The sequence below is a fragment of the Chanodichthys erythropterus genome, chromosome 12 (assembly GCF_024489055.1).
Source record: "Chanodichthys erythropterus isolate Z2021 chromosome 12, ASM2448905v1, whole genome shotgun sequence".
NCBI classification, from domain to species: Eukaryota; Metazoa; Chordata; class Actinopteri; order Cypriniformes; family Xenocyprididae; genus Chanodichthys; species Chanodichthys erythropterus.
The window spans coordinates 43,421,918-43,435,236 of NC_090232.1; the positions used below are offsets into that span (position 1 = coordinate 43,421,918).

Consider the following 13,319-nt stretch of genomic DNA (forward strand, 5'->3'; position numbering starts at 1 on the left):
TATTGCTTTCTAGAGTACACTTTTCTAGCTGACCAATGAGTTTATGGTCACTGAATATTAATGTTTTCTGAGGTAAACGTAACGTTACATGACATTGTTTACAAGCTGTTTTATTGACGTCTTTCCGAGGTTGAAACACTGATTGAGCGATTACACAAGACATGATACGGATTTAGGTAAGATGTACTGTATATTTTAACGTACCTTCAGATGTTTAGTCGTTTATTTCGCGCTGGTATTAAAGTGGAGGAGAGGATGTTCACATGCGCTCATGCTGCCGCTTCTCTTTAACTGAGGCGCTGAAGCGATCTGTCACGCCACATTAAACAGTATAATAAGATGGACGTCATTAGAAATCTGAGACTTTGCTTCATATCAAAAGTCACAAAGCACACAGATTATTGCGATTTATGGAAGGCGCTACATATTCTGCTCATTCATCAACTAAAAACAGACTAGACTAATCGATTAAAATCGAGAAATTGATATTTTTTACCCAGCCCTAGTTTATATACATGTTGATGCTGATTGGGCTGACATTTTTGACACACCACTCAAACAAGAGAAAACGTGTCTCAAACCCTGTTGCGCACCATTTCCAGGAAACATGTCGTTCAACCCGGAAACCTTAGCAAAACGTTTGAGCTTGAACGTACCCCTGACGAATCAGAGCGGAGTAGACCAATCACAACAGATTGGGCCATCTGACCAATCAGAGCAGTCTTGTGGAAAAGAGGGGTTTAGAGAAACCCAATCCTTCATGAAACTGATTCAGACACTGTGAGAAAAGAGCTGATGCTGCCATGATTATTATGTAAAAATGTGGTTTTTGACCTTGGATGGATGTAAATCTATTGTAGGAGACTACAAAACAACATTAGGAGCCTTTAAAATTGCATAATAGGGGCACTATAACATTGTACATCTAGCAAAGATTTTTTTTGTATTTTCATTTTAAAAAAATGAATGTACATTTATAGGACAGTGTTATATTACTGTGGTGCTAAATTCTCTGAAGTGTGAGTGTTTCTAACACAAAGACTAAGGGAGTGACTACAAATTTGATCCCTTTCTCTTTTCTGACCAACATAATCAATCTCTCAATATTTTTTTTCTCTTTTGTAAAGGCCTAGTAATGCTATAGTGTCATTTTTCCTTTGCTTTTGGAGCAAACGGAAACAAAACATTATGTTTGTTGGAATTCCCATTCAGCACTTTAGAAGTTTCCCCAACTTTAACGACTGCCCTTTAAATAAAATATGGTTTATATAGGATTCAATCGAACGTTTTGTAATGTTTCTTTTGCTTTCGTCAAATATTTGATCAATACAATATATATTTTTTGAAGAGACACAGCCTCCTTTTTCCCAGAAAACATGTCTCTGATGCATGTGTGTGTGTTTGTGGATTAGCTGTAAGCCTGTAAAGCCTGTGAAACAGTAATTCCTCCGACTGCAGAGCAAACACACACAAATATCAGACTATATGGCCCATACGTCTCTCTCTGCACAATCAGCGTCTGTTTGTGTGTGTTAATTCAAGTAGCTGTTGAGTCACTGACCCCTGTCACTGTTTAACCCGTGTGAGGTCTCTTTCTGTCTCACCTAGTTTTGCCATTGCGCTCTCTCTTTCACACAGTGTGTTCTCTCTCTCTCTCTCTCTCTCTCTGTTCCTTCCTTAATCTCTCAGTATTACACGCCTCCCCAGTCTTACTCCCTCCCCTTTCTCTCTCTCTCTCTGTCTCAGTGTTTCTGGCGTCGGCTCAGAACTGCAGTGGTTTATTCAGTCGTTCAGTCGGGTCGTGTCTCTGCTCCGCGTGCGAGTGTGTGTGTGTGTGTGTGTTTGCTCGCTTGGGCTGGTATGCATAGACGTGAAGGAGGCTGCAAATGTACCAGTGCGCAGCTTATTCAGAGGAGATGTGGAGTCGCGCAACAGCCCTGTGAGGCGGTTCTGCCCCGCGACAGCTTCACTAGGACACTTCCTCTGTGGACCTCTGAGTGCCAGCGCTACTCTTAACAAGTGAGTCTGCTTTCAAGATATCAACACGCAGCGTTTAAGTGTGCTTATGCAGGTATGGACACACATGAGATTGTCTTGAGGGGTCTGCGCTTTGTCACATAAAGCAAAATGAACCCAACTCACAGGTGGGATGGACTGGTTGCTGCTGGACAGACATTGGTATGATCCGTGTGGGAAATAAGTGCTTTGGCTTGTGTTTGGGGATTTGGAGCATGAGAGGTGTCATCTTTAAAGAGCCACATGTGTGTTTGTTTTAGTTTGGGGACAAAATTGTCCTTAGATGTGAGAAAAATTCTCCCTTTTGGGGATGTTGTCAGAGATTTATAAATAAAGTGAATAATGTTTTTTGAATGCTTACATGCAGAAAGTATATTTTCAGCATTGGATTATTCTGGAGTCATAATTAGTTTGATATAAACAGCAAAAGCCTGTGGTATGTCTTCATTTAGACAGCAAGGTAGTGTGTGTATGTGTGTGTGTTTGTGTTGCATGCACACTTCCTCTGGTGACGAGGTGAGGGCACGTTCAGAAGTTTGTTTTTAAGCCTCCGACACAGAGAGAGAGTGACAGCAGTCAAAGATCACAACTCATTATGAATGGCAGGAAACTTTCTCTTTTCACTTGCTGATGTGTTTGTTCTTGCAGATCTGCACAGTATTGATTTTCCTCAGACATTCTGGTAAGGGTTTGTTCAACACTTGATATTAAACTACTGGATTTAATTCTGTTTGAACTGTTTAATGTTCTCCATTTAAAATGTATTTTGTCAGTAATTTCAGTGTTGCTTTGCTAAGTATCAGCGGTCAAACAAATTTACATCAGACCAATATATCGGTGGCAAAAAATTTTTAATACAATGTTTACTTTATTAAAGGGTTAGTTCACCCAAAAATGAAAATTATGTCATTAATGACTCACCCTCATGTCGTTCCAAACCCGTAAGACCTTTATCTTCGGAACACAGTTTAAGATATTTTATATTTAGTCCGAGAGCTTTCTGTCCCTCCATTGAAAATGTATGTGCGGTAGACTGTCCATGTCCAGAAAGGTAATAAAAACATCATCAAAGTAGTCCATTGTGACATCAGTGGGTTAGTTAGAATTTGTTGAAGCATCGAAAATACATTTTGGTCCAAAAATAACAAAAACTACGACTTTATTCAGCATTGTCTTCTCTTCTGGAATCCTTTCCATTGAATTGATTCCATTGAACTGATTCCATTGATTTGATTCCACTGAATCCTTTCATCTGTCGGCGTTGGTAATGTACTTTTATGTAACCGTGGTTGTTTTTTGTGATTAGGACATCCGTGACATGCACACCTACGCACCATTTTAAAAAATATAGCAATACCAAAATACAAACAATGTAGAATAGCTTGAATACAGCGTGCGTCTCCCTCAGACTGTAAAAGAGGCTTGTGCGCAACGGATAACACGTCAGCAGCGTCACTGCAGAGTCGTGAACCACACTCTGGAGCAGAAGGGGGCGGTAATGCATCAATAAGCTGGATGCCAACTGCCGTACAACAGGAAAGAAGAAGAAGCGGAGTCGTGAACGCAAATTGACAACAGACCCGGAAGAGAATACAATGCTGAATAAAGTAGTTTTTGTTATTTTTGGACCAAAATGTATTTTCGATGCTTCAAAATGTCGTGGATGTCCTAATTGCCAAAAACAACCACAGCGACGTAAAAGTGCATTACCAACGCCGACAGATGAAAGGATTCAATGGAATCAATTCAATGAAAAGGATTCCAGAAGAGAATACAATACTGAATAAAGTCATAGTTTTTGTTATTTTTGGACCAAAATGTATTTTTGATGCTTCAACAAATTCTAACTAACCCACTGATGTCACATGGACTACTTTGGTGATGTTTTTATTACCTTTCTGGACATGGACAGTCTACCGCACATACATCTTCAATGGAGGGACAGAAAGCTCTCGGACTGAATCTAAAATATCTTAAACTGTGTTCCGAAGATGAACGGAGGTCTTACTTATATGTAAGGTTGATTCTCACTAGAACTGATTGATTTTGCCCGATATAGGCTGATTAAGTGGTCTGACCAATAATGTTGGTCGATAAAAATCATCTCTCAAGCATTTTTGTAAACTTTATACCTATATATATATATATATATATATATATATATATATATATATATATATATATATATATATATATATATATATATATATATTGTTTTTTTAGGAATTTGAGATTACATTTTGAAAATTTCCCATTGACTTCCATTGATAGAATATTCAGTGTTCAAAATGTATCCAAAAGTGATGCCACTGCGATATCTATGTGCACACTTTCTTGCATATATGTAACTGTCGCATCATGTGTTGATTGTCGTGTGCAGCTGATCAGATGCATGATGTGTCTGTGCTGTGTGCGTGACTTGACGGTGACAGATCATCTCTGATGCAGCATTTCATTCACACCGAATCAAAGACTAACACGTACACTCACCTTAAACCATAACATCTTTTGCTGCCTTGATCATGCTGCTGTTTCCTTCAGGAAATGCTCATCAAGGCTTATGTTCGTCTGCTTGAATGATGAGCAGATTGTTCTACACAATCTGGCTATAGACTATGAAGCTGAGGGGACGCATCTCCACTTGTTTTTGTGTGTTTTGTGTGTACATTTATTTCACATTTATTTATTGTTTATGTTACATATATTTTGTGTGTTTTTTTAATATAAATGGCTTTAATAGCTTTTTTTCTGATGTAGATAGTTTATGCACATGCGTTTTGTGTTCATGGGTGTTTTATGTGTGTGTGTGGTAATCTTCCAACGCACCCAAAAAGCTGATCTATTAGCGTAAAAGCGCTGAGGAAGGAAGTGTTCTTGTAGAAGAGGTCAGTGCAAAGGATGCCCTTTAAAAGCAGAAAATTCCTCCACCAACAGTTGGAAAAGTACACAAGATAAAAACGCTCTCGCAATGTGACTCATCCGTAGACTGAGACTATTTCTGCGGCGATGTCTGGTCCTTCATGAGTCGGCTTCAGCACGGAAAGAAGGCAGAAAGAAAGACAATACAGCATGACAAAAACCGCTGCAGGTGGTTTGTTATCAAGATTTCACACTGTTGTGTGTCTGTATGCAAGTGTGTTAGGAGGAAGAAAAGCAAGGTAAAGCATGCAGAGCAGGGCTAAAGGCCGTCTGGGGTAAAAGGTCAGCTTGGGTTTTATTATTTGCTCTAAAAACACTAAATAGAAACTAAAAACCACCAAAGCACTTCCCTAAACACCTGTCTCTCTCAATGGATTACAGATATAGCTGTATCAATGAAATGCATACTTCCTAAAGGCCTGGTTCTGAGGTTTGATTCATGTTGAGAATTTCTGATCACATATTTTATAAATTTCTTTTTCTTTTTTCAAATAGTTTTTCAGGAACTACTGAGTAATAAAAGTTGGTACATGAGAAAATACACTGTGGCCAAAATGCCACCAAAATACTGTTAGCAAAGGAGATGAGAACACTTGAAGTGCAATTCTTTCCTACCATTATCTTATACAATGACCGATTGTGAAATGCAAAACTGATTAGAACAGAAAAGTAGTTAAAGGGGTGGTTGATTATAATTTCACTTTTTTTATCTTTAGTTAGTATGTAATGTTACTGTTTGAACATAAACAACAAAGTTCAATACACAGGGAGATATTTTCTTTTACAGAAATCACTTAAAAACTACAACAAATGGCTGGTAGGGACTACAACAAGCTTCTTCCCGGGTTGTGACATCACAAACCTTACAATTTACATAAACCCCGCCCCCGAGAACACACAACAAAGTGGGCATGGCCATATTGGGATGCTTTAGAGAAGAAGAAGAGTTGTTGTAGTAGAGTGTTGCCGTCATTTTACACCAGACTGCTTCACAAACGAGGGTCAATTCAATGCTGAATTTGCACAAAAGATGAACATGACGGCACATACTAGTCGATGAGTTGAATCAAATCCACATCAACTACATAAATTTATCCACTAACCATTCAGAAACATCCAGTTTCATTCTAAAAGTTGTAACTTCTTCCTGAGTCTCTCCATCAGTTTCTGACTCTGGTTTGAACAATGTAAGACTGAACTCCGTTACTGACAATCCTCATTTTAGCTGCGTGAGATTCTCCAGCTTTGTTGTTGTTGAGCAACCTGTTAAAGCTCCGCCCTCTTCTGGAAAGCAGCCGCGAGCAGCAGCTCATTTGCTTTTAAAGGGACACACACAAAATTGGTGCGTTTTTGCTCACACCAAAATAGGGGCAAATTTGACAAGCTATAATAAATGATGTGTGGATCATTTTGAGCTGAAACTTCACAGACACATTCTGGACTTTCTTGGATATTACATCTTGTGAAAAGGGGCATAATAGGTCCCGAAATTAACAACTTTAACAAAAGCTGAGGTTGTTATTTCCAAGTATGTACTTAAATGTTGCTATTTTGTAATTTAAATGATTTGCATACATTGTCATATCATTAATGCACCTGTATCTAGAATAAATATCACTATAATGTGTATTTCAGGTGAAGGAAGGACACATTTACTTGATTTTGCACAAAGAAACAAAATCTCATTGTCGTATACAGTAGTAAAGGTGATCTAAATAGGACTGTTTGAAACCGTTACAACCAGTGAAAGTGTTTACAAGCATGAATTTTGCCTATGCACTTATTGGCATAGTTATATGCAGATAACTAGTCTCAGCGGATGCATCACTTTATCTCAAAGCTCTCTGAAACTGATTCTGCTGCATGGACAGAGTTTTTTTCTGAGTTGTGCGACTGATCTCTCTTTCACACTTAGCATACTGTTCAGCACATTTTGGGGAGTAATGACGCCTGAGATTGTGTTCCTCAAGCACTGCCATTTTGTCAGGTTTCAAAAGAGACATAGACCAAGACAAGCTAGAAGAGTATTTGTACACTGAATGTTACAGTAGGTATATGTACAGTATTTAGCTAGTATCTCGACTCGCATCCAGCTCTTTCACTCAAGTCTTTGTCAGTACTGTGAATTGGCCCGTAACCTTTTCAGCACATGTAAAGCATCAATAAATCACTACGTATTCTGTTTTAACCTCCCATAGATTGGTTAGTGACCTTCTTATTTAGCCGAATTAAAGCGATGATGATGCTAAACCAATTCCTGCTCAGGAATAAACACTCTTGTTTCTAATTATCCCACGTCTCAGTCAGAGCAAAGCTGTACACAGTATTCCCACGCATTTCATCATGTCACGCACGACCGTGAGATCCCGTCTTGATCTGTGACAACACTTGTGTCTTGGTAAACACCATATGCGGGCCGTTACGAGTAAATCTTTATTTAAGAAAGGCAAACGGCAGGAACATTTAGTGCTGCTCATGTTTGCTCTTCAGTGATTTTAAAGTGAGTTGGATTAGTGGAGGTGAGGAACAGTAGAGGAATGTTGTTTGAAATACAGTCAAAACTTGGTTCTCAAAACAAAGAACATGTAATGATGCTTTCAGCTACCAATATATATATACACCTGTATATGTCACTATATGACCTGTTCAGACTAGTAGATTGTTTGCTTTGTTCTGAAAGAGTTAGTTGACCCAAAAATGAGTGATTGCTTACAGACTGCATGTAAAGGACTTATCAACTTGCGCCTTCTAGAGATTCATGATTGAACTACACACACACACATATACATTTATACATATAAAACATGTGTACATCAACTTTACAGCATTTCTGTTTGGGCCTGTCTTTACAGTGAAGAACGTGGCACGGTAATTAATTTTTGAGAGATGTCGAGGGATTCTTGTGTGTGATTGTGTGTTGTAATTACTAATTAAGGCAGCGTAGAGGGCTGCATGTCCTTGGTATGACCGGATCTCTCTCAGTGGGAAAAAAAAAAGATCGATGAACACATCCAGTCCACATTTATGTCTCTGTTTTCTCATTATGTTGCTTGACAAAGCAGTTGTGCTTAAGCTGCTGTATCCTTCTGAGAGCAGACATTTATGAACCGTCACTCCTCCTAGAGCTTTCAATATAGCACGGGATCTGTCTGTCAGCCTGCATCTGTGTGTATGTTTATGTAGCAGCCGCCTAGTGCACTGGCACACTTTAGAAACCATCTTACAACTCCTTAGCAACACTATATAAACCAGTATGAACAATTTAGCAACCAAAATCTGTTTTTCTGACTGTACGGCCTGTAAAAGCTTCACACTTCTAGCTAAGTGTTTCTGCTTTTTGACAAAACTTTGCTTTTTCTTGTTCTCTCTAATCATTATCTGTTTCTCTCACTCTTCAACTGTCTTCCTTTCCTCGACCAATCTATTTTCTATTTCCTGTCCACTCTGTGTATTTGTGTTTATTGATGGCTTGCTCTTGCTGGTTCTTTCCTACAGTATGTGTTTATGCATGCTCACTGCATCCATCCATCCATCCATCCATCCATCCGCCATACCTTCCTCTGTCCATCCATCCATCCATCCATCCGCCATACCATCCTCTGTCCATCCATCCATCCATCCATCCATCCATCCATCCATCCATCCGCCATACCATCCTCTGTCCATCTATCTATCCATCCATCCATCCATCCACTATACCAATATCCATCCATCCATCCGCCATACCAACCTCTGTCCGTCCATCCATCCATCCATCCATCCACTATACCATCATACATCCATCCATCCGCCATACCAACCTCTGTCCATCCATCCATCCATCCATCCATCCATCCTCTATACCATCCATACATCCGTCCATCCGCCATACCATCATCCATCCATCCATCCGCCTTACCATCCTCTGTCCATCCATCCATCCACTATACCATCATACATCCATCCATCCTCTATACCATCCATCCATCCGCCATACCATCCTCTGTCCATCCATCCATCCATCCATCTATCCACTATACCATCATCCATCCATCCGCCATACCATCCTCTGTCCATCCATCCATCCATCCATCCACTATGCCATCATACATCCATCCATCCATCCATCCACTATACCATCCATCCATCCATCCATCCGCCATACCATCATCCATCCATCCATCCATCCGCTATACCATCATCCATCCATCCATCCATCCATCCATCCATCCATCCGCCATACCATCCTCTGTCCATCCATCCATCCATCTGCCATTCCAACCTCTGTCCATCCATCCATCCTCTGTACCATCCATCCATCCATCCACTATACCATCATCCATCCATCCATCCTCTATATCATCCATCCGTCCATCCGCCATACCATCATCCATCCATCCATCCATCCATCCGCCATTCCAACCTCTGTCCATCCATCCATACATCTGCCATTCCAACCTCTGTCCATCCATCCATCCTCTGTACCATCCATCCATCCATCCATCATCCACTATACCAAAATCCATTTATCCATCCATCCATCATCCATCCATCCATCATCCACTATACCAAAATCAATCCATCCATCCATCCATCCGCTATACCATCATCCATCCATCTGAATTTTAATTCTGCTTCATTACATTCAAAATTTGAATTTCAGTTCATTTTTAATTCTGCTTCATTACATTCATAATTCGAATTGCAGTTCTATATCCAATTTGCTACCTCAGAGGAATTTAAAAGTCAACTGTAATACTGAAGGTCGTAGTACAGTTTAGACATAGTGACGTCTTTAAATGTTAATGAAAAGGGTATGTAGTAGGAGACTCTTTGGATACACATGTTCTACAGGAGATCTGTTCAGTTGGGTGATGTGTGCATTCATTTCATGACCAGATTCTGCTGTGTTTCCTCTTTAGAGCAACTTCTTGGGAAGTAGCAGCTTCTCCGTGGCCGATCTCCTCCAGTCCAAAGACCAGCAGCTTTCTCTCAGCCTGAGGTGAGTTGCATTGTGTGCTTTATCTTTCTCTGCAGTGCTGTCGTTTTATGGTGCAAACTTCATTTGGTGTGATTCGTGCACATGCAATGAACTCTCTGGAGGTAGATGATGTCAGGCTCACACAGCTGATCAAACAGGGCTGAGACTCCAGTAGAAAACAGGCCATCTGCTCCTGTATTTGGCACATATTTAGTTGCCACACAGCTTGGTCTGACTGTCCAATAAATGCACAGCTTGAGTTTTTATTGTATGGCAGGACTGGGTGGGTGGTTGATTTATGTTATTACGTAACATGCAAAAATATGGAGTAGGACATTTCCCAAAACTGGTTAAGACATAGAGAGTTAAGTTTTTTTTCGGGTGCAGAGAACCATTGCACGTTCCAGCATTTTACAGCATCTTTGAAGAAACACTCAGAACTTTGAATTCAAATCTTTGAATTTAGACTCAGAACTATCAGATTTAAGATATTATTTTTACTGTTTTGATGATTTTTTTTGTTAAAGGGTTAGTTCACTCAAAAATGAAAATCCTGTCATTAATTACTCAACCTCATGTCGTTGCACAAATTGACATTTCTGATAAAATCTGAAAATTTGAACTGAATAAAATTTGAATACTGAAATCTGATTTCAGTAAACGAGGCTTCATTAAGTCATAAGTGTTTTGAAATTTCAGTGGTTCACCACTGGGGGCGTGACTACACTGTAGTCTGTAAACTGTTTTGTTGAATTTTCCAGCAAAAATTACAGTATTAATATATTATATTAATATAAAATATTTTAGTAATAGCATCCATCCCTATTGTATACAAGTTTGGTTAGTTTTGATGATGTTAAGGGGCTGGGCAAATATAAAAATTGGGTAATGTGTTGTGGAGAAAGTCAGGTAGAGGACATTTTGTGGCATAGTAGTTACACAGTAGATCTGATTATGCATTCTAAACGATTGTAGGTTCAAAGCCCACAAGGTTTGATTCATGAATGATGATCACCATTGTGCTCCTCCCAGTGGGGTTGTTCCTGTAAATGTACTGTAAATCATATTTAAGCACCAATTAAATGACAAATTGGTATTCAGAGCTAAATTAGTACAGATGGTGCAGGCAGGACACATTCATATCCAGAAGCATCTGCAACATGCCAACAGGACTTTAAACCAACAGTTTTGTTGCCTTGTTGGCGTTCACTAAACAATTTCCCATTCAAACAGCTGCTCCAGTGCAGTTATTCTTTCCCGTGTACACGGACACACTGGATTTGCTCCAAAACTTTGTGAGCTGACAGCATTTTAAAGCTCTACCAACTGCTACCTTAAAAGATACCTTGTTTTGGCCAAATTGGAGGGTTGTTTGCTTAGTTGCCATCTGCAAAAAGCACCCTCATAAGTCTCTTGGCCGTTAGGATGCTTTGTAGGCAATACACATTAAGAAAGCTTCCTGTGTTTTGGAGCAGAGCCGGTGTGTCTCGACACCAGCGAGGATTGCTGCTTAGTCATAATTGATAGTGTTGTGTTTGTGAGTGACAGCCGGAGGGATTCCCTGCACACCGCAATGTGGAATTCTATTATACATCAGTATTAATATTGATCGTTGTTTCCCTTTAATTGGCCTATTGGTCATGTTGCAGTGTAGACACTGGCCCTTGCTTCTTGTTTGTTCTGTTTCGCTGTCTCTGGCTGGTTATTTGCTCTCTGTCGCTCTTTCTGTCTCCATTGATGCTCAGAATAGCGTTTCTCTTTGGTGAGGAGCAGCAGAAGTATAAAAGCACTGCGCTGTCTCTTGTGTAATGCAGCAAGACGTACAGTGCTTGGGGTCTAAGAGTCTAGGGCTGCCAATGACTAAAGATTTTTGTAGTTGACTATTAGTCATTCATTTAAGCTATTAGTTGACTAATCATATGCTTATATTAATTTAATTACTTAAATATATACTGAGGAGATTACTGAACCATAATGAGCGTTTAATATTTTTAGGCGTAATATAGCCTAATCAGGGCTCAAGCACATGCATAAAGCTTCCCGCAAAGCACCAGCAAAAGTAATGATCAAGAATGTGTCAGGGGAAAAAATAGCAAAGAGACTTTTTAATTATTTATTAATAAACTAGTGTTTTCTGAATCAGTGTTGGTGAAGTTGATGATGCTGCCTCGCCATCTCTGCAGTATAGTGAAAGCACCAATAGAAAGAAATGCTCCTTTCATAAGGATGACATAGGCAGAGAGCATATTGGTTCGTTTAAAAGATGTTTCATGCTTTCCATAGATATATTTCTCATGTCTGTGAGATAAGTATACACTGAGTTTTTTTTTTTTTTTTTTTTTGATGACCTCAAGTTCACAGAGACAGAGACAGCAGAAAGCGCATCCTGTTTGTTTTGTTTATTTTACAAAGGCACAATGTTTTCTTGTTATAGTCTGTTTACACAAATAAAAGTCAGTTTCCAATTATGTATTATCTTCTCTGTATGACCAAAAATGATGGAGTATTTTAAGTTGATTCCAGGTAAAAATGCAAGTGATTGCGCCGGCGCCTCCAAGTCATGCAGTAAAGCCGAGTTCAGACTGCACGATTTTAGCCCCGATTTTGGCTCACCGACAGGTTTTGAGAAATCGCCGACAAATGCCCGGAAATCACAGGCAAATCGGTGCTCGTTCACGTGAGTGACAATCACGCAGTGTGAATGAGCAAAGACACGGTCTGAGAGAATTGCCGATGAGTCGCCTACGCCCGTGAGATATTTGGCATGCTAAATATCTGGACCTGTCGGCGATTCAAAATCCTGCTGTGTGAAAAGTGTTCTGACTGAAAACTACATCGGCGATGACCGACAGCCAATGAGAGAGCAAGATACAGAGCAGCGGGGAGTTCGGGGATGAGTTGTAGACCACAATATCAGCAAGCATGGCTTCGTTTCAGATAAATATTACAATTATATCAAACAGAAACAAAGCACAAACATTTGCTTGACCATCCGCAACAGCGGCACATTGAAAAGTTATTTATTTACCTCCAACTCTCGTTGCAGAACAAACAATCCACAGTCTCCCCAACCATTTCTTCCTCCATATTCTTCTTTTCCTTTTCTTGTATTCACTGCAAATCAGCGCACAGGCAATTCGTATTGCAAGCTTCTTGCGGGCTGCCATTTTTAATAATACTAATAATAATAATAACTCCGGTCTTGCACGCGTGATATTGGGTTGTTTCCTTGTCACGTCTCGCGTGTGTTTGGTTGTGAAACGTAGTTTGCGTGCCAGACAGAGTTGTCGGCGATTCTTCCAATTGTGAAGTCATGCAGTGTGAAACCTTCTGTCGCCGATCCATCGTGCAGTGTGAACACAGCAGCGACTGAATGCTGGCCAAGATAGTCATGCAGTGTGAAAAGAAAAGTGACCCGACTACT

At 39.8% G+C, this 13,319-nt stretch overlaps 1 protein-coding gene across 6 annotated transcripts in view; it reads left to right on the top strand.

The window, feature by feature from the left end:
* Window positions 1–13,319, top strand: part of inpp4b (inositol polyphosphate-4-phosphatase type II B) — a 208,034-nt gene that overhangs the window by 41,270 nt on the left and 153,445 nt on the right. For 3 of the 6 annotated variants that reach the window (XM_067404889.1, XM_067404894.1, XM_067404890.1), the window contains exon 3: window positions 9,837–9,916. In XM_067404889.1, coding sequence (XP_067260990.1) covers window positions 9,837–9,916 — 80 coding nt within the window. Of the gene's footprint in view, window positions 1–1,881; window positions 2,020–2,664; window positions 2,699–9,836; window positions 9,917–13,319 lie in introns of those variants that run through there. The other 3 variants (XM_067404892.1, XM_067404891.1, XM_067404893.1) reach the window with 3 other exon arrangements.